Source organism: Scyliorhinus canicula, chromosome 19 (assembly GCF_902713615.1).
Source record: "Scyliorhinus canicula chromosome 19, sScyCan1.1, whole genome shotgun sequence".
Taxonomy (NCBI): Eukaryota; Metazoa; Chordata; class Chondrichthyes; order Carcharhiniformes; family Scyliorhinidae; genus Scyliorhinus; species Scyliorhinus canicula.
The window spans coordinates 105,719,751-105,737,615 of record NC_052164.1 but is presented as its reverse complement, the minus strand read 5'-3'; the positions used below and the strand labels follow the sequence as shown (position 1 = coordinate 105,737,615).

The 17,865-nt window shown below is 50.1% G+C and overlaps 1 protein-coding gene across 1 annotated transcript in view; it reads left to right on the top strand.

Moving 5' to 3' along the window:
• The window catches only part of si:dkeyp-69c1.9, a 62,768-nt gene that overhangs the window by 20,196 nt on the left and 24,707 nt on the right, over nucleotides 1–17,865 (top strand). The window contains exon 6 of the mRNA XM_038779552.1: nucleotides 1,284–1,500. Coding sequence (XP_038635480.1) covers nucleotides 1,284–1,500 — 217 coding nt within the window. The remainder of the gene's footprint in view (nucleotides 1–1,283; nucleotides 1,501–17,865) is intronic.

The following is a 17,865-nucleotide window of genomic DNA, read 5'->3' as shown; positions in this document are numbered from 1 at the left end:
GGAGTCCTGGTTACTTCCTCACAAGGCAGTGGAAGCAGAACCTTTTGATGGTATTCAAGGCAGAGCTGGACAGGGAAGAGGGTGAAAGTTTATTGGAGACAGATTGGATCTGAGGTTTCAGCCATGACCTTATAGAACAATGGAGCAGACTCTAGGTGAAAGAAACTGATTGCAGCTCCGAATTAGTACCTTTGTTTGTCCAACTTTATACACTCAAATATTTCAATTACTGTTTATTCTTAAATATCTGTAATCGTCTGGACAATGAACCAAACTCGCAAATTTAGAAAATATGTTCCCAGGACAGGTACAGCACGGGGTTAGATACAGAGTAAAGCTCCCTCTACACTGTCCCCATCAAACTCTCCCAGGACAGGTACAGAACCGGGTTAGATACAGAGTAAAGCTCCCTCTACACTGTCCCCATCAAACTCTCCCAGGACAGGTACAGAACCGGGTTAGATACAGAGTAAAGCTCCCTCTACACTGCCCCCAGCAATCACTCACAGGACCAGTACAGCACGGGGTTAGATACAGAATAAAGCTCCCTCTACACTGTCCCCATCAAACACTCCCAGGACAGGTACAGCATGGGGTTAGATACAGAGTAAAGCTCCCTCTACCTGTCCTCATCAAACACTCCCAGGACAGGGAAAGCAGGGGGTTAGATACAAAGTAAAGCTCCTTCTACACTGCCCCCATCAAACACTTCCAGGACAGGTACAGCACGGGGTTAGATACAGAGTAAAGCTCCCTCTACACTGTCCCCATCAAACACTCACAGGACAGGTACAGCACGGGGTTAGATACAGAGTAAAGCTCCCTCTACACTGTCCCCATCAAACACTCACAGGACAGGTACAGCACGGGGTTAGATACAGAATAAAACTCCCTCCACACTGTCCCCATCAAACACTCCCAGGACAGGTACAGCATGGGGTTAGATACAGAGTAAAGCTCCCTCTACACTGTCCCCATCAAACACTCCCAGGACAGGGAAAGCAGGGGGTTAGATACAAAGTAAAGCTCCTTCTACACTGTCCCCATCAAACACTTCCAGAACAGGTACAGCACGGGGTTAGATACAGAGTAAAGCTCCCTCCACACTGTCCCCATCAAACACTCCCAGGGCAGGTACAGCACGGGGTTAGATTCAGTAAATAAATGGTCTGCAATGCAAGGAGACAAAGAGGAAAATACTTTCCACAGTATTTCAGGAGATTGTAATGTTGATGTGCATTGAATGAATTACTTAATTTTAACGTGTTATTCTGTTACTAAAGGTGTTCATGATTTGAATACCACTTATCAAGTCACCTTTCAGCCTCAACCCTTTGAGAAACAGCAGAAACCAGCGAAGAAACGGTCCAAGCCAAAGCCTGTTCCCATGGAGACAATCAGCACCTATCGCAGCGATTTCCCATTGTACACACCTGAGTCGATGAGACCAAGGACAGCGATACCGAGATGGGACAATCTGCATATTAACCGCAGTCTGCCGTAAGAGCTGTATTGATAATTGTTAAACCTTCCCTCTCACAGCCCACAAGCCCAGACCCCACTAAAATCACAGAAAAATACTGAAGGTGCTGGAAATCTGGACAAAATGCTGGGAAAATTCAGAAGGTCTTGCAGTATCTGTAGAGAGAGAAACATAGTTAACATTTCAAGTGGATGTGATTCTTCAGAAGAAGAATCAGACAGACTTAAAGAGTTAGATACAAAGTGAAGCTCCCTCTGCACTGTCTTCATCAAACACTCCCAGGACAGGTACAGCATGGGGTGAGATACAGAGTAAAGCTCCCTCTACACTGTCCCCATCAAACACTCCCAGGACAGGTACAGCACAGGGTTAGATACAGAGTAAAGCTCCCTCTACACTGTCCCCATCAAACACTCCCAGGACAGGTACAGCACGGGGTTAGATACAGAGTAAAGCTCCCTCTACACTGTCCCCATCAAACACTCCCAGGACAGGTACAGCACAGGGTTAGATACAGAGTAAAGCTCCCTCTACACTGTCCCCATCAAACACACCCAGGACAGGTACAGCACATGGTTAGATACAGAGTAAAGCTCCCTCTACACTGTCCCCATCAAACACTCCCAGGATAGGGACAGCACAGATATGTTTAATCTCTCCGTAGATGCTGCCAGACCTGCTGTGTTTTTTCGGTATACTCACACAATACAATACAGTGTGAATTACATTCACCACATTCACCCCCTGTAAAAAAATCAAGTCCGGTGGGGGTGACGGGTTTACAGGTTGAGCCGGTCCGTCGGCCGAGTTGTCCTTTGGGATCGGCGGAGCACCGGGATTGCAGCCTCTTTGGGTGGCTGGTTGGTGACAGTCGGTGTGGGTATGGGGGTGGACTCTGGGGGTGTTTCGGTCCGAGCTTCATACCTGACCGGTGCAACGGGCGAAGGGAGGCGCAGGGAACCTTTAGGCTGGGGGCGCAGGGTGTGGGGGGGGGGTTGGATTGGGTGTAGTGTGAGGGGTACCTCGGCGGTGGTGGTGGTAGTGGTGGATCCTGCAGGCGCCAGGTCCCGGAGGGAAATGGTGTCCTGACGGCCGTCGGGGTATTCAATAAAGGCGTAGTGTGGGTTTGAGTGTAGCAGTAGTACCCTCTCTACTAGTGGGTCTGTTTTGTGTGCCCGGACGTGCTTCTGAAGGAGAACCGGGCCCAGTGTCCTCAACCAGGATGGGAGTGAAGCCCCCGTGGTAGTGCCCCTAGAGAAAACAAATAATCGTTCGTGAGGGGTCTGGTTTGGTGGCGGTGCATAGGAGGGACCTAATAGCATGGAGCGCATCGGGGAGGACTTCCTGCCCATGGGAGGTCGGGAGATTCCTGGACCGGAGGGTCAGTAGGACGGTCTTCCAGACCATCGCGTTCTCCCTCTCCACCTGTCCGTTCCCCCTGGGGTTGTAGCTGGTAGTCCTGCTCGAGGCGATGCCCTTGTCGAGCAGGTACTGACGCAGCTCGTCGCTCATGAAGGACGAACCCCGGTCGCTGTGTACGTAGCTGGGAAAACCAAACAGGGTGAAGATACTGTGCAGGGCCCTAATGACTGTGTGGGAGGTCATATCGGGGCACGGGATGGCAAAGGGGAAGCGGGAGAACTCATCGATGACGTTGAGGAAGTACACATTTCGATTGGTCGAGGGGAGTGGCCCTTTGAATCGATGCTCAGGCATTCAAAGGGCCGGGATACCTTTACCAGGTGGGCCTTGTCTGGTCTATAGAAGTGCGGTTTACACTCCGCACAGATCGGGCAATCCCTGGTGATGGCTTTTACCTCCTCGGTGGAGAAAGGCAGGTTTCGGGCCCTGATGTAGTGGGCGAGCCGGGTGACCCCCGGGTGGCAGAGGTCATTGTGGATAGCTTTCAGGCAGTCGTCTTGCGCGCTGGCGCATGTGCCCCGGGACAGGGCATCTAGGGGTTCGTTGAGCTTACCCGGTCAATATATGATATCATAATTATAGGTGGAGAGTTCGATCCTCCACCTCATGATTTTATCGTTTTTTATTTTGCCCTTTTGCGAGTTGTCGAACATGAAGGCAACAAATCTTTGGTCGGTGATGAGGGTGAACCTTCTACCTGCGAGGTAGTACCTCCAGTGACGGATAGCCTCCACAATGGCTTGTGCTTCCTTATCGACTGAGGAGTGACGAAGTTCCGAGAAGAAAGCTACTGGTCTCCCTGCCTGATTCAGAGTGGCTGCGAGAGCTACCTCTGAGGCATCGCTCTCCACCTGGAAGGGGATGGATTCATCCACCGCCCGCATGGCCGCTTTGGCGATGTCCTACTTGATCTGAGTGAAGGCCTGGCGGGCCTCAGCTGACAGAGGGAAGAGTGTGGCCGTAAATAGTGGGTGGTCTTTGTCCGCATATTGAGGGACCCACTGGGCATAATACGAGAAGAATCCCAGGCACCTCTTGAGGGCCCTGGGACAATGGGGGAGGGGGAGTTGTAAGAGGGGGCGCATACGGTCCGGGTCGGGGCCCAGGACTCCGTTTTCCACGACATAGCCGAGGATGGCTAGCCTGGTCATGCGGAAAACGCATTTCTCCTTATTGTAAGTGAGATTGAGTTTCTGGGCAGTTTGGAGAAATCGGTGGAGGTTGGCGTCGTGGTCCTGCTGGTCATGGCCACAGATGGTGACATTGTCCAAGTACGGGAACGTGGCCCGCAGCCCGTACTGGTCCACCATTCGGTCCATTGCTCGTTGGAACACTGAGACCCCATTCGTGACGCCAAAGGGGACCCGGAGGAAATGGAAGAGGCAGCCATCTGCCTCAAACGCCGTGTAGTGGCGGTCCTTCGGGCGAATTGGGAGCTGGTGGAATGCAGACGTCAGATCCACCGTGGAAAATATGCGGTACTGGGCAATCTGGTTGACCATGTCTGCAATCATGGGGAGGGGGTACGCATCGAGGTGCGTGAACCGGTTAATGGTTTGGCTGTAGTCAACCACATTCGGAAATTTTTCCCCTGTCTTGACGACCACCACCTGAGCTCTCCAGGGGCTGTTACTGGCCTCTATGATCCCCTCACGTAGGAGCCGCTGGACTTCGGCTCTGATGAATACTCTGTCCTGCAGGCTGTACCGCCTGCTGCGAGTGGCTACAGGTTTACAGTTAGCCGTTAGGTTAGCGAAGAGTGGAGAGGGGTCGATTTTTAGAGTCGCTAAGCTGCATATAGTGAGTGGAGGTAGGGGTCCGCCGAAGCTGAGTGTGAGGCTCTTGAGGTTACATTGGAAATCGAGCCCGAGTAAGAGTGGGCATGTGGCGGGCGGCGAGGAAGATTGCGTCCAAGATGGCGGCCCCCATGATTCGCACATGTCGGGCGGAGTCGGCAGACACGCTGCAACGTTGCGGGGCCTGCGAGTTGGGGAGCGATTGTTCTGGACTGCGGAGGAGTTAGAGGGTTTCGATGCAGAATGACGCACAGCTGACACGCCTAATGACGTCAGCCGTGCATGCGCAGGTTGGATGCACGCGTTGGCGTCTTTTCCCTCAGCCGCCCCGCAAGACGTAGCGGCTTGATCTTGCGGAGTGGCGGAGGGGAAATACTGCGTCTGTTTTGGACGCCGGCCCGACAATCGGTGGGCACCGATCGCGGGCCTGTCCCCTACCGAGCACGGCCGTGGTGCTCCCGTCCCAATCGGGCATCTAGAAGCCCCAAACGGGCTTTTGGTGCCCGTTTCACGATGGCTGCGACCAGGTGTGGTTGCCGCCGTCGTGGAAAGGTCGGAAAAGGCCGGCCACTCGGCCCATCGGCCTCGGAGAATCGCCGTTCGCTGTGAAAAATGGCGAGCGGCGATTCGGCGAGCGGGGGGGGGGGGGGGGGGGGGGGGGTGGTGGGGGGGGGGGGGGGGGAGAATAGCGGGAGGCGCCGGGGGGGGTGAAAAATGGCAGGAGGCCCCCCCGCTATTCTCCCAGGCTGCGTAGGGAGTGGAAAATTCCGCCCAATGTTTCTCACTGGTCCCACTGCATTGTGCTATACAAACATCCAAGTCACCTCCTGCTCCATTCTCACCAAAAGCACCGACTTCCTAGTTTCTAGAGAGTGGCCACACAAAGTGATGACTGCATAGGTTTCTTCCAGTGTTGACATGTGCCAGCCATATTGACTGGCCTCGTTTGATCGGTATTTGATCGTTTCAGTAGGGGAGCAGTTCGGGAACAGCGATCACAATTCAGTAAGCTTTAAGGTACTGATGGATGAAGATAAGTGTAATCCTACACTTATATATGTATAAGTGTAGAAGGTGCTAAATTGGGGAAGGCTAATTACAACAATATTAGGCAGGAACTGAAGAACGTAGATTGGGGCAGATGTTTGAGGGCAAATCAACATCTGGCATGTGGGAGGCTTTCAAGTGTAAGTTGATAGGAATTCAGCACCGGCATGTTCCTGTGAGGATGAAGGATAAGTATGGCAAGTTTCGGGAACCTATTGTGAGCCTAGTCAAAAAGAAAAAGGAGGCATTTGTCAAGGCTAGGAGGCTGGAAACGCACAAAGCAAGTGCGCAATACAAGGAAAGTAGAAAGAAACTTGAGCAAGGAATCAGGAAAGGCTAAAAGGGGTCACGAAAAGTCATTGGCTAATAGGGTTAAGGAAAATCTCAAGGCTTTTTAGACATATATAAAGAGCAAGAGGGTAGCCAGGGCGAGGACAGGGGAGGGAATCTATGTGTGGAGCCAGAGGAAATGGGCGAGGTATTAAATGAATACTTTGCATCAGTATTCACCAAAGAGAAGGACTTGGTGGATGATGAGTCTGGGGAAGGGTGTGGAGATAGTTTAGGTTATGTTGAGATCAAAAAGGAGGTGGTGTTGAGGGTCTTGAAAAACATTAAAGTACACAAGTCTCCAGGGCCTGATGGGATCTACCCCAGAATACTGAGAGAGGCAAGAGAGGAAATTGCTGAGGCCTTGACAGAAATCTTTGGATCTTCGTTGTCTTCAGGTGATGTCCAAGAGGATTCATGAATAGCTAACATTGTTCCTTTGTTTCAGAAGGGTAGCAAGGATAATCCAGGGAACTACAGGCCGGTGAGCCTTACATCAGTGGTAGGGAAATTACTGGAGAGGATTCTTCGAGACAGGATCTACTCCCATTTGGAAATAAGCGGAAGTATTAGCGAGGGGCAGCACGGTTTTGTGAAGGGGAGGTCATGTCTCACTAACTTGATTGAATTTTTCGAGGAAGTGACAAAGATGATTGATGCAGGCAGGGCAGTGGATGTTGTCTACTTGGACTTCAGTAAGGCCTTTGACAAGGTCCCTCATGGCAGACTGGTGCAGAAGGTGAGGTCGCACGGGATCAGGGGTGAGCTGGCAAGGTGGATACAGAACTGGCTAGGTCATAGAAGGCAGAGAGTAGCAATGGAAGGGTGCTTTTCTGATTGGAGGGCTGTGACTAGTGATGTTCCACAGGGATCAGTGCTGGGACCTTTGCTGTTCGTAGTATATATAAATGATTTTGAAGAAAATGTAACTGGTCTGATTAGTAAGTTTGCGGTTGATGGAATTGCGGATAGCGATGAGGACAGTCAGAGGATACGGCAGGATTTAGATCGGTTGGAGACTTGGGCGGAGAGATGGCAGATGGAGTTTAATCCGGACAAATATGAGCTAATGCATTTTGGTAATGCTAATGGGCAATATACAGTATATGACAGAACCCTTAAGAGTATTAATAGGTACAGGGATCTGGGTGTACAGGTCCACAGGTCACTGAAAGTGGCAACACAGGTGGAGAAGGTAGTCAAGAAGGCATACAGCATGCTTACCTTCATTGGCCGGGGCATTGAGTATAAAAATTGGCAAGTCATGTTGCAGCTGTATAGAACCTTAGTTAGGCCACACTTGGAGTATAGTGTTCAATTCTGGTCGCCACACTACCAGAAGGATGTGGAGGCTTTAGAGAGGGTGGAGAAGAGATTTACCAGGATGTTGCCTGGTATGGAGGGCATTAGCTATGAGGAGAGGTTGGAGAAACTCGATTTGTTCTCACAGGAACGATGGAGGTTGAGGAGCGACCTGATAGAAGATTATGAGGGACATGGACAAAGTGGATCGTCAAAAGCTTTTTCCCAGGGTGGAAGAGTCAATTACTAGTGGGTATAGGTTTATGGTGCGAGGGGCAAGGTTTAGAGGAGATGTACGAGGCAAGTTTTTTACACAGAGGGTAGTGGGTGCCTGGAACTCGCTGCTGGAGGAGGTGGTGGAAGCAGGGACGATAGTGACGTTTAAGGGTCATCTTGTCAAATACTCCAATAGGATGGGAATAGAGGGATACGGACCCAGGAAGGGTAGGGGGCATTAGTTTAGACGGACAGCATGGTTGGTGCAGGCTTGGAGGGCTTAAGGGCCTGTTCCTGGTTGATGACCTGGCCTGGATTCCCCCTCCCCCGATTCTTTACTCCCCCAATTTCCCTGGCGCCTCCCTCTTTCGCAGTTGGTGTGCCAGCATTCTACTCGCTTTCTCCCCGTACTCACAGACTGCCTCCCTTGCCTTCCTCAGCTGTGCTACCGCTTTCCCTGTGGTCAGCAGTTCAAACTCCGCCTGCAGACTCCGCCGCTCCCTCAGTAGCCCCGCCTCGGGGGCCTCCACGTATCTCCTGTCCACTCGGAGTATCCCTTGTTGCACGTTTTACTATGGGCGTAAAACGCGTTTATTGGAGTGTATTAACACGCCTCCGAGTTCGACGTGTGCTTAACACTACTAGGCTCTGTTCTATGTAATTATTTAGCTCTGGAGTCGCCAGTTGCCGTATAGGCAACGTCACAAGTATTCCAAGGTCAAGTTCAAAGTAATAAAGACGATACACCGATTAGTAAAGTTCAAACGATCAATATTTATTATACAGTTATAATAAATACTCATGCACACACTAAGAGACTAAGCTATAACTAAACTTAAGCAATCAGAATACTTATCTAACAGGAACAGGCAAGGTCAGAGAACGAGGCCTTCGTCCTGGTCTGGCACTGCAGCCTTCAGCAAGCGTTCTGGTACTTGGGAGTCTAGTGGGCTTGGATCGCGTAGCGAGCGTTGAACTTACGGTTTCGGCGGCTGGTGCTCAACGGCTGGAGTCAGGATGCAAGATGTCAGTCAGAGCCGGAGCACGGGTTTAACAGACTGGGGCTCTGTGGGGGATTTGCTTTTATACCCCAGTCGCCACTAAATGTTGCACGTTTTACTATGGGCGTAAAACGCGTTTATTGGAGTGTATTAACACGCCTCCGAGTTCGACGTGTGCTTAACACTACTAGGCTCTGTTCTATGTAATTGTTTAGCTCTGGAGTCGCCAGTTGCCGTATAGGCAACGTCACAAGTATTCCAAGGTCAAGTTCAAAGTAATAAAGACGATACACCGATTAGTAAAGTTCAAACGATCAATATTTATTATACAGTTATAATAAATACTCATGCACACACTAAGAGACTAAGCTGTAACTAAACTTAAGTGAACAGAATACTTATCTAACAGGAACAGGCAAGGTCAGAGAACGAGGCCTTCGTCCTGGTCTTGTACTGCAGCCTTCAGCAAGCGTTCTGGTACTTGGGAGTCTAGTGGGCTTGGATCGCGTAGCGAGCGTTGAACTTACGGTTTCGGCGGCTGGTGCTCAACGGCTGGAGTCAGGATGCAAGATGTCAGTCAGAGCCGGAGCACGGGTTTAACAGACCGGGGCTCTGTGGGGGATTTGCTTTTATACCCCTCTCTAATGTCCTTGCCCCCTTCTAGGCGGGCTCTACCTTTCGGTACCGATTGGAACGTTTCCAAACGGCTACCTTCGAAATCCTCCAATGCGGGGCTTTCCTCGATGTTGGGGGGTGGTTTCGATATTTGTTACTCTGGTGCCATCCTGTCTACTCCACCAATTAAGTGCTACATTGAGATGGAAATGTTGCCATTGTGTGTGCCTGGATCTGGGCCGCCTCATCAGAATGTTAAGCGCTTTGCCATTAACACCTTTGCTTGGAGATCTGCACCTGGCCAGAAAACTGGTTTGCTGCTTGCAAAATGCTAATTAGTTGAGAGCAGGCTGACTGTTCTTACTAAACAGGCTTTCCCTGCTGTCCTCCATTTTAGCTTGGCTCAGTGTCCATTTTGCGTGGCCAGCATGGCTACATTCCCTCCTTGTGATCCTCACAATCATACTATTGTGAAGGATCACCTATGTACTTTGCCTCCTTGTGTTCTGACCTCTTGCCAGTTCCTGTTCTACTCTGTTCCTAAACTATGGGAAGAAGAGAAAAAAATTTTTTAACTAACATTTCTACTTGGCCCTATGTCAAAGGGACATGCATTACTACAACTGGGAACCTCTACCTATCACTATTAACCTTAACCTTAACTTAAACATTTAATCACTCTAAAACCTTAACCATTCACACCACAACATCACACTTCCCAACTCGGCAGTCGAGTATGGAACAATATAATACATGGCTGAATTTTTATTTACAGAGTGTTGTAATCAGTGAGGGGTTGAGGGGTTTGGTGGAATCCGAAGATGGGGGATTGAACTCTATAGATGGGTGAGGTGCTGGAACGAGAGGCTCTCCTCTCCTCTTCCATTTCCTCAACCTGAGGGTCTGCACTAGTATGATGAGGATCGCGATCACCAACAGTGATTCGATTATATAGGACATGGAGTACCACGTCATGAATTTAGTACACCAGGTCTGAACCTCGCTGATCAGAGCTGAGCACTGGGGGTTTGCTGTAATTGAAACATTTACGGTGGGGGTTGTGGGGGAAACGTGTCTTGTTTCCACACATATACATATGACATTAAACAGTAATAAGTGGGCTTCCATCATTTTGCTGTTCTTCTTCTTTCTCTTCCTTCTTCCTCCGGTATTGACAATCCTGGCTTCGACCTCTGTCTCGTCCTTTGAAACCTTTGGGATCAAGCACAGTATCTGTCAATACACAGTTTAAGACCTTTACTTGTTAGTGCATCTGTCTTTCAAAACCCAATTGACCCTTTAAAATGACTGGCTAAGTCACACCCTGTGACTCCCCTCATTTTTTTTTTCAAAAAGCGAATTTAAAGACCAGCATACACCTAACAATCCTTCCTTCTGCGAGCCGTCTCGCAGGCTTTGCTGATTTACCATCCGAATGTTCCCGGATGTAAATAGCATGTGGGATGGTGGCCGAAGGGCTACCTAACGTAAAATGAAAACAAACTTTGAAATAAACATCCGAATGAGTTGCGTATGGGCCGCGACGGGTACGAGGTGGGTGGGGTCCCCGGGTAGGGCGTGCTGTGCCATACCCGAGCTTGGCTGACCAAGGGTTGGTTCTCAGACAGGGCGGGTCCTCAGTGCCGTTTGTCCACTGCCTGAGTAACCTGGAAAGAAACGGGTACGAATGTGTTGACCATGACTTGCAGCCTCTATTTCGCCGAATAGAGGGGCACCTAAAAAACCAAGGGAGCCAAGATGCTCCAACTGAGGACATCACTGAAGTTCTCAGAGATATCTGCGGACAAGCTATTTGGCGTGTGGCCTTACAGCTTTGGAAAGGATCTCCAATCAAACCGAAGTTCTCAAAAGTTTCGGCAGACAAGCTAACGTGTATGTGAGGTGGTCACAATCTTTTCAGCTGAAAAGAAGATGTCCATCCTCCAACTGAAACATTTACATTCCTGAAAACAAACAAACATAAAACGAAGACAAACATACGTGCAGGTTCCATCAGAAAGGACATCGTTTCCCTCAAACGATTCCTATCTTACATCATCTGGACACCTCACTTTGATTCTGCCTCTGTGAACAGGGTCACAAAGGGGTTGCCGTGTCGGGAGTCAGACACCGTGTCGTCCTGCTCTCCCGGATCCCACACCCTTGTGTGGATCAGGCATGCTATTTTGGAATTGTGTGACCGGGGGTCACTCTCGTCATTGCGGACAAGTCTGTAGGAATTGTCCCTGTGCCATTGTGTAGTGTCGAGTGTGTTGTCGGGGTAGTCGGGGTCGGGTGGTGGTTCTGGGTTTTTAAGGTAAGTGACTTCCATGGGGTCACTGGAGTCGGGGTCGTAGTTGGTGCAGTGTGGGCTGTATGGCTGTGTGGTGTCGCTGTCTTCAGAGTCAGTGTCAGTCCTGCTGTCTCTGCTGTGGCAGCTTGTGGGCGTGTCGGGGCGTGGTCTGTAGTGGTCTGTGGGCGGAGTCGTGGGCGAGTCCGTGGATGAACTGGTCTGTGAGGGGGATGGTGGAAAAGTGTCTCTGGTGGACGGGGTGAAGTGTTCTGCTGCATCCAGCAGGACATGGTGAGCATGGTTGGCCTGTGTTCCATATGCCTTTAACTGGTTTATATGGAACCACGCGGTCTTCCCATTAGGATATTTTATCCTGTAAACGGAGGGGCTAATTTTGTCCGAAATTGAGTAGGGACCGGAATATTTTGGAGCCAAAAAACTGCTGGGGTTATAAAGAGATAACATTACCTGTTGCCCAACCTGGAATTCTGTGGTGTGTACGGTCTTATTGAAACAGGCAGTACGTTGCTGTCGGCGTTTCCCTAGCTGGACTGCGGCTGCGAGCTGTGCAGACCTCACAGTCTCAACTAGATCTTTAACTGCCTTTTCATGTGTGAGGGCCGTCACTTCGGGGCTTGTCATGTCCAGTCCTAAAAGGAATTCTGTACCTTTCATAGGGCGTCCGGTCATGAGTGTGTGTGGTGTGTATCCTGTAGATGTGGAGACAGTGTTCCTTATGAACATAAGTGCAAAGGGGAGCACTGAATCCCATGTGGAATTATTCTCTTGAACCATTTTCCTAAGGGTAGTTTTTAGGGTCCGATTCATGCGCTCCACAATCCCGCTGGACTGTGGATGATACGCAATATGGAAGTTCTGTTTGATTCCGAAGATTGTCAGGACGTTCCTCATGACCCGTCCTGTAAAGTGAGATCCCTGGTCCGAATCGATACTTCGGGGTAAACCCCATCTCGTGAAGATGTGGTGGGTCAGGATCTTTGCAGCTGTCTTTGCTGTGTTTGTTCGTGAGGGAAATGCCTCTTACCATTTGGTAAAGGTATCTATGACCACCAGAACGTATTTATAGCCATTCCTACAAGGGGGCAATGGACCTATAAAATCGATCTGGAGGTTTGTCCAAGGGCCGTTAACTGGGCGAGTATGCCGAAGTTGTGCTTTCTTAGAATACCGCTCCGGGTTATTCTGAGCACAAATCAGGCAATTCTCTATGTAATGTGTGACATCAGTCCTGAGATTAGGCCACCAACAGAGTTGCCTGAGGTGCCTCGTTGTTGCATCAATTCCCTGATGCCCGTGTCCGTCATGGAACAAGGCAATCATCTGATTCCTGTCCTGCTTCGGGACCACATAAAGTTGGTTCTTAATGATCACACCCTCATGTGTGGTCAGTGTGTGTTTAAAGTGCTCGTACGCAGGCACAAAGTTTCCCTTGAAAACCTCCCTGAGGTCTCCGTCCTGTTTCTGTGCTGCCACGAGATCTTTAACCTCTGTTTGTGAGACTTGTACTGCGTTCACAGGGGCGCTAGCTGGTGCGCTAGCTGGGGGGGTCCATAAGTGTCCTCTCCTGGAACCTGCCTTAGCCAATGCGTCGGCTTTTACATTCCCAGGGGGTGATGACCTATGGTGGCTGCGAACTTTTATAATGCCGAAGGTCCTGTCCTTCGCTTTCTCTAGGATATGCTGGAGTAAGGGGGCTGATGGAAGGGGTTTTCCGTCTGCGGAGACAAAACCTCGTGTCCTCCACAGGGGCAGAAAATCTGTTAGGCTATTGCAGACATATAAGCTGTCCGAATATATGTCTGCTGGGCTGGGGAAAGAATCGGGGTGGTCCACTATGTACGCTATGGCCGCGAGCTCTGCTGCCTGCGCGCCTAAGTGACCTGGTAACTTAAGAGCTATCTCTTCGAGAGCGCGCCCCTGCGCGTCCTCTACATAGATGCCGCATCCTGTGATACGCTCACCATTTAAAACTGTGGAGGAACCGTCTACATAAATCCTCAAGGGTCCACACGTGTCTGTGGGCTGGGGGCTTTGTTTCGGGTTCCCTATCTTCCTGGGGGGTGTTTTTGCTAAAAAGGGTCCTGTGTTATGCAGGGGAGCTACAATTTCACAGTCATGGGGCTGTCCGGGATATTGGAGGTTGTCTGCTAAGTATGTGTGTGTGCGTGTTCGTTTTACTGTAATGTCCCGTCCTTGTAAAAGTAGGGTCCACCTAGCTGCCCTAATCTGGCTAACTGAACCGTCCTTCAGTCGACCGTCTAGTAGTAGCTGTGTGGGTGTGTGTTCGGTTAGAATGGTGATGGGGTTTAGTCCGGTTATGTATGAAAAATACTGTACTGCCCAGAAGACAGCAAGGAGGTGCCTCTCACAGGCTGAAAATCCTTGTTCTACCGGGTCTAACAGTCGGGAGGCATAAGCCACTGGTCTTAGCTGCTCGTGCCGTTCCTGAAGCAACACGGACGAGAGGGTTAGATCTGTGCTAGCTACCTCGATTGCGTATGGGGAAAGTTGGTCGGGGACTAGCAGCGCGGGTGCTGCACTAAGGGCTCGTTTTAACTCTTCCACAGCGCCTGTATGCTGCGGAAGCCATTCCCAGGGGGCTCCTTTCTTAAGGAGGTCTGAAAGTGGGGCGGCTTTTGTCGCGAATCCGTCGATGTGGTTCCGACAATAGCCAACCAGTCCTAAAAACGACCGGAGGGCTGAAACATTCTGGGGAAGGGGCAATTTGACAATCGAATCAATTCTTTTGAATTCGATCTCGCGTTTGCCGTGCGTGATGACTGTTCCCAAATACATCACTTTACTTTCCAATATTTGGGCCTTTTTCGGGTTAACTTTACAGCCAATTTCAGTTAAGAGTTCCAGGAGTTCGGCCAGAAGCGAAATGTGCTCTGCCTTTGTGTCTGTCTGCAGTAGTAGGTTGTCTACATACTGTACCAGACATTCGGGTCGGGAAAATTTCTCTAATCCACTTGCCAGCTGTCGGTGGAAAATGGAGGGTGAATTGTGGAATCCTTGTGGGAGGCATGTCCACGTGTACTGCTGAGTTTTAAAAGTGAATGCGAATTTGTATTGGCACGCTTTTGCCAATGGTATGGACCAGAATCCGTTACTGATATCCAATACCGTGAAGTACTTGGCGTTGAGACCCTGCTTGAGCATGGTCTCGGGACTAGTAGCTACCGTTGGGGCTACTGCGGGGGTTACTTTGTTGAGTTCCCGATAATCGATGGTCAGACGCCATGATCCATCGGGCTTCCTCACTGGCCAAATAGGGGCATTGTTGGTGGAGGCTACCGTTCTCAGTACACCTTGGTCCAACAAGCTACCTATAACTTTTTCTATTTCCACCTCTGCTTCAAGGGGAAATCTATATTGCTTTTGCGGTCGGGGGTCCTGTCCGGTAACATGAACTTGTCCAGTCATTCTGCCACAGTCATGACGGTGACTTGCAAATGCTGTCCTGTGTTTGTTTAGTAGGGCCTTAATTTGTCGGTCGGTGTGGAGTGTAGTCAGGTCGAATGAGTACTCTCCCACTGCGCTAATCCGATTAGCGTAGTCTCCTACTGTGAGGGTGGCTGGGGCTCTGTCTGATCTCGCCATTCGCCAGACACACTGGTTCACTGGGTCGAATGACAAGCTATGAGCGTTCATAAAATCGATCCCCAGGATGTGCTCTGCTGTCCGGGGAAGATTTACTAGAACTACGGGGTGCCTTGTGCTAATGTTCCCTAGCTGGATCGCTACGGGTGCTGTGATATGTCCCTGCTGCGAGTGTCCGGTGAACCCGCTAAGTGTGATGGTGGAGGTGGTCGGCCACGTGTCTGAGTGTGCCGTGGTTGTGGAGTTAATGGTGGTGCGGGATCCTCCTGTGTCCCACAGTAACTCTATGGGCTTCCCTTTGACTTTTGCTGTGACTACGGGCCTCCCTGATGAGTCCCATAGTGTGTCACAGACCCAAGTGGGGGAGCCCGAACACCGTCAGTTCGTCTCGTCCACATTGGTGGGTCCTGACTGTACTACTACATTGTGGATGGGTTTTGCCTTGTTGCGGTTCAGAGTGCCTGTCTGCTGGCCTCTCTGAGATCGCTGGGGTGCTTGGCATTCTTTTGCCCAATGCCCTAACTGTCCACAGTTATAGCATTCCTGTCCTTTCTGTTGAGGGCTGCTCTTGCCTTCATTTACCCATGCGGGCTTCTGGTGCTCTCTGACTGCTTGGATATCTGCAGCAGCCTGAGCCTCTTCTGGGGATCTAACTTTTCCTTTTCCCTGAAGCGATTGCTCCCAAGCGCGGGACAATCTTTTCAGGACCCATTTTTCGTTATGGGCCTCTTCTGAGGGGTCATAGCTATTGCAAGCGCTCTGTCCTGCTTCTGTTGCGTGTGAGATAATTGTGCGCGTCCACTTAACCATGTTTTCGCGGGTTAAATGCGCTCTATCTAACTGTCCGAAAACTGCGCTGAAATGAATCCACAGCCTTCCTGCGAATGCTGTGGGGTGTTCGGATCTCTTCTGCCTGCACTTATTCAATCCTTCTACGGGGTCACCTCTATTGTACCCGATGGCATCTAAAATGGCGGTGTGCATCTCCTCTAGGCTGCCTCCTGCCACGTTCTGTGGGTCGGGGAGGGCTGCTACTACACTCTGGTCTAAGCTCAGCACGGTGAGCTTAACCTGCTCTCTCTCATCCAGGCCGTACATGGTAGCCTGCTGTTTTACTTTAGCGAAAAACTGGTGGGGGTCTGCGGTGGGGAGGAACGGAGTGATCTTTTCACAAGCGTCCCTTAGCTGGGTCACTGTTAAAGGGGTGGTGTAAGTTATGTCTGGGGCGCCTTCTGATTCGGCTTTCCTCTGTGTGGTTACGGGATTCATGGGTGCGGTTATGGTCTGAGCTGTGGGGGGTTGGGGTGCCTGTCGTTTCTGCTGAGCTGCTGGCGCACATGTTCCCTGAACATAACGCTGCGCTGTCTCGCTTAATTCCTGCCAATCTGGGGCATTTTCCCCATCTAACTGAGCTCCAAAGGTGCTTTGGAAGCCATTCTGCACCGAAAGCAGAGATTGCAATTCCGCAATCTGTTTCCTGCATTTCGCGTGGTCAACTGTGCTTTGTCTTTGTTCGGTCGTTGCAGCATGGAGTGCTCTCAAAGCTGCTTTGAGATCAGAACATTGCCTCTGCAATGCCTCCACCTGCTTTTCCGATTCCTGTCTTATCAGAACGGCACGTTGCACGTCCTGATAGGCTTTCTCATACTGGGTCTGGGAACTGTTCAGATGAGCTAGACAAGACTGGTGAGCCCTCTTGGCATCATCCACCTCTCTATCCTTCTCTGCCAACTTCCCTTTTAATTCCAGGTTTTCTTTCTCGATGTCCCTGACATCGACCTTACTCATCCTATTCCTCTCTTCTAAATCTGTCCGGAGCGTCCTGATGACCTCCTCTGCGCCTCGCAACTGTGCCAAACAGGACACAATCGCCATCGGCTTGCGTGCTTTACCTAAACTCTTTTTGTGTATTTGAGAGAGGTTCTCCCACCAAGTATGACCTATACTCCCGGGACCTGTCTCCTCATTTGCACAAAACTCTTTCCAAAGGGGCCATCCCTTTCCCTGCAGATATTTGCGGAGTTCCAGCTCCCACGTGGGACACTGGCCTACTCTGCTACTGCTGCTGGTCGCTGCGACCACAAACTTTGCTGGATCCATCAGACGTTCCATTGCCTGCATGGCCATTTCCTCTGACTCTCTTTGTATAATTTGGAACAGGGGGTTGCTGGGGTGGTGTTTCGAGAAAGGGTACGGCTTACGCTATTTTCCGATCACAAAACTACCGAAAGTTTGTCGCAACAAAAAGCTTTCAGTTTTACCTTACAGCCCTGTTAGTACGCATGCACTAAACACACTTCCGAATTTCGCTTATTATTTTGAACACCTTGAATACTTGTGATCTCTTTCTTTCTCTGCAATTTGGAGTTCTAATTCAAATTTCAGGGTCCTGGACACTGTGGTGTTTCCACTTACAACAGGGTCCCGGCGGAGTCGCCACTAAATGTTGCACGTTTTACTATGGGCGTAAAACGCGTTTATTGGAGTGTATTAACACGCCTCCGAGTTCGACGTGTGCTTAACACTACTAGGCTCTGTTCTATGTAATTATTTAGCTCTGGAGTCGCCAGTTGCCGTATAGGCAACGTCACAAGTATTCCAAGGTCAAGTTCAAAGTAATAAAGACGATACACCGATTAGTAAAGTTCAAACGATCAATATTTATTATACAGTTATAATAAATACTCATGCACACACTAAGAGACTAAGCTATAACTAAACTTAAGCAATCAGAAT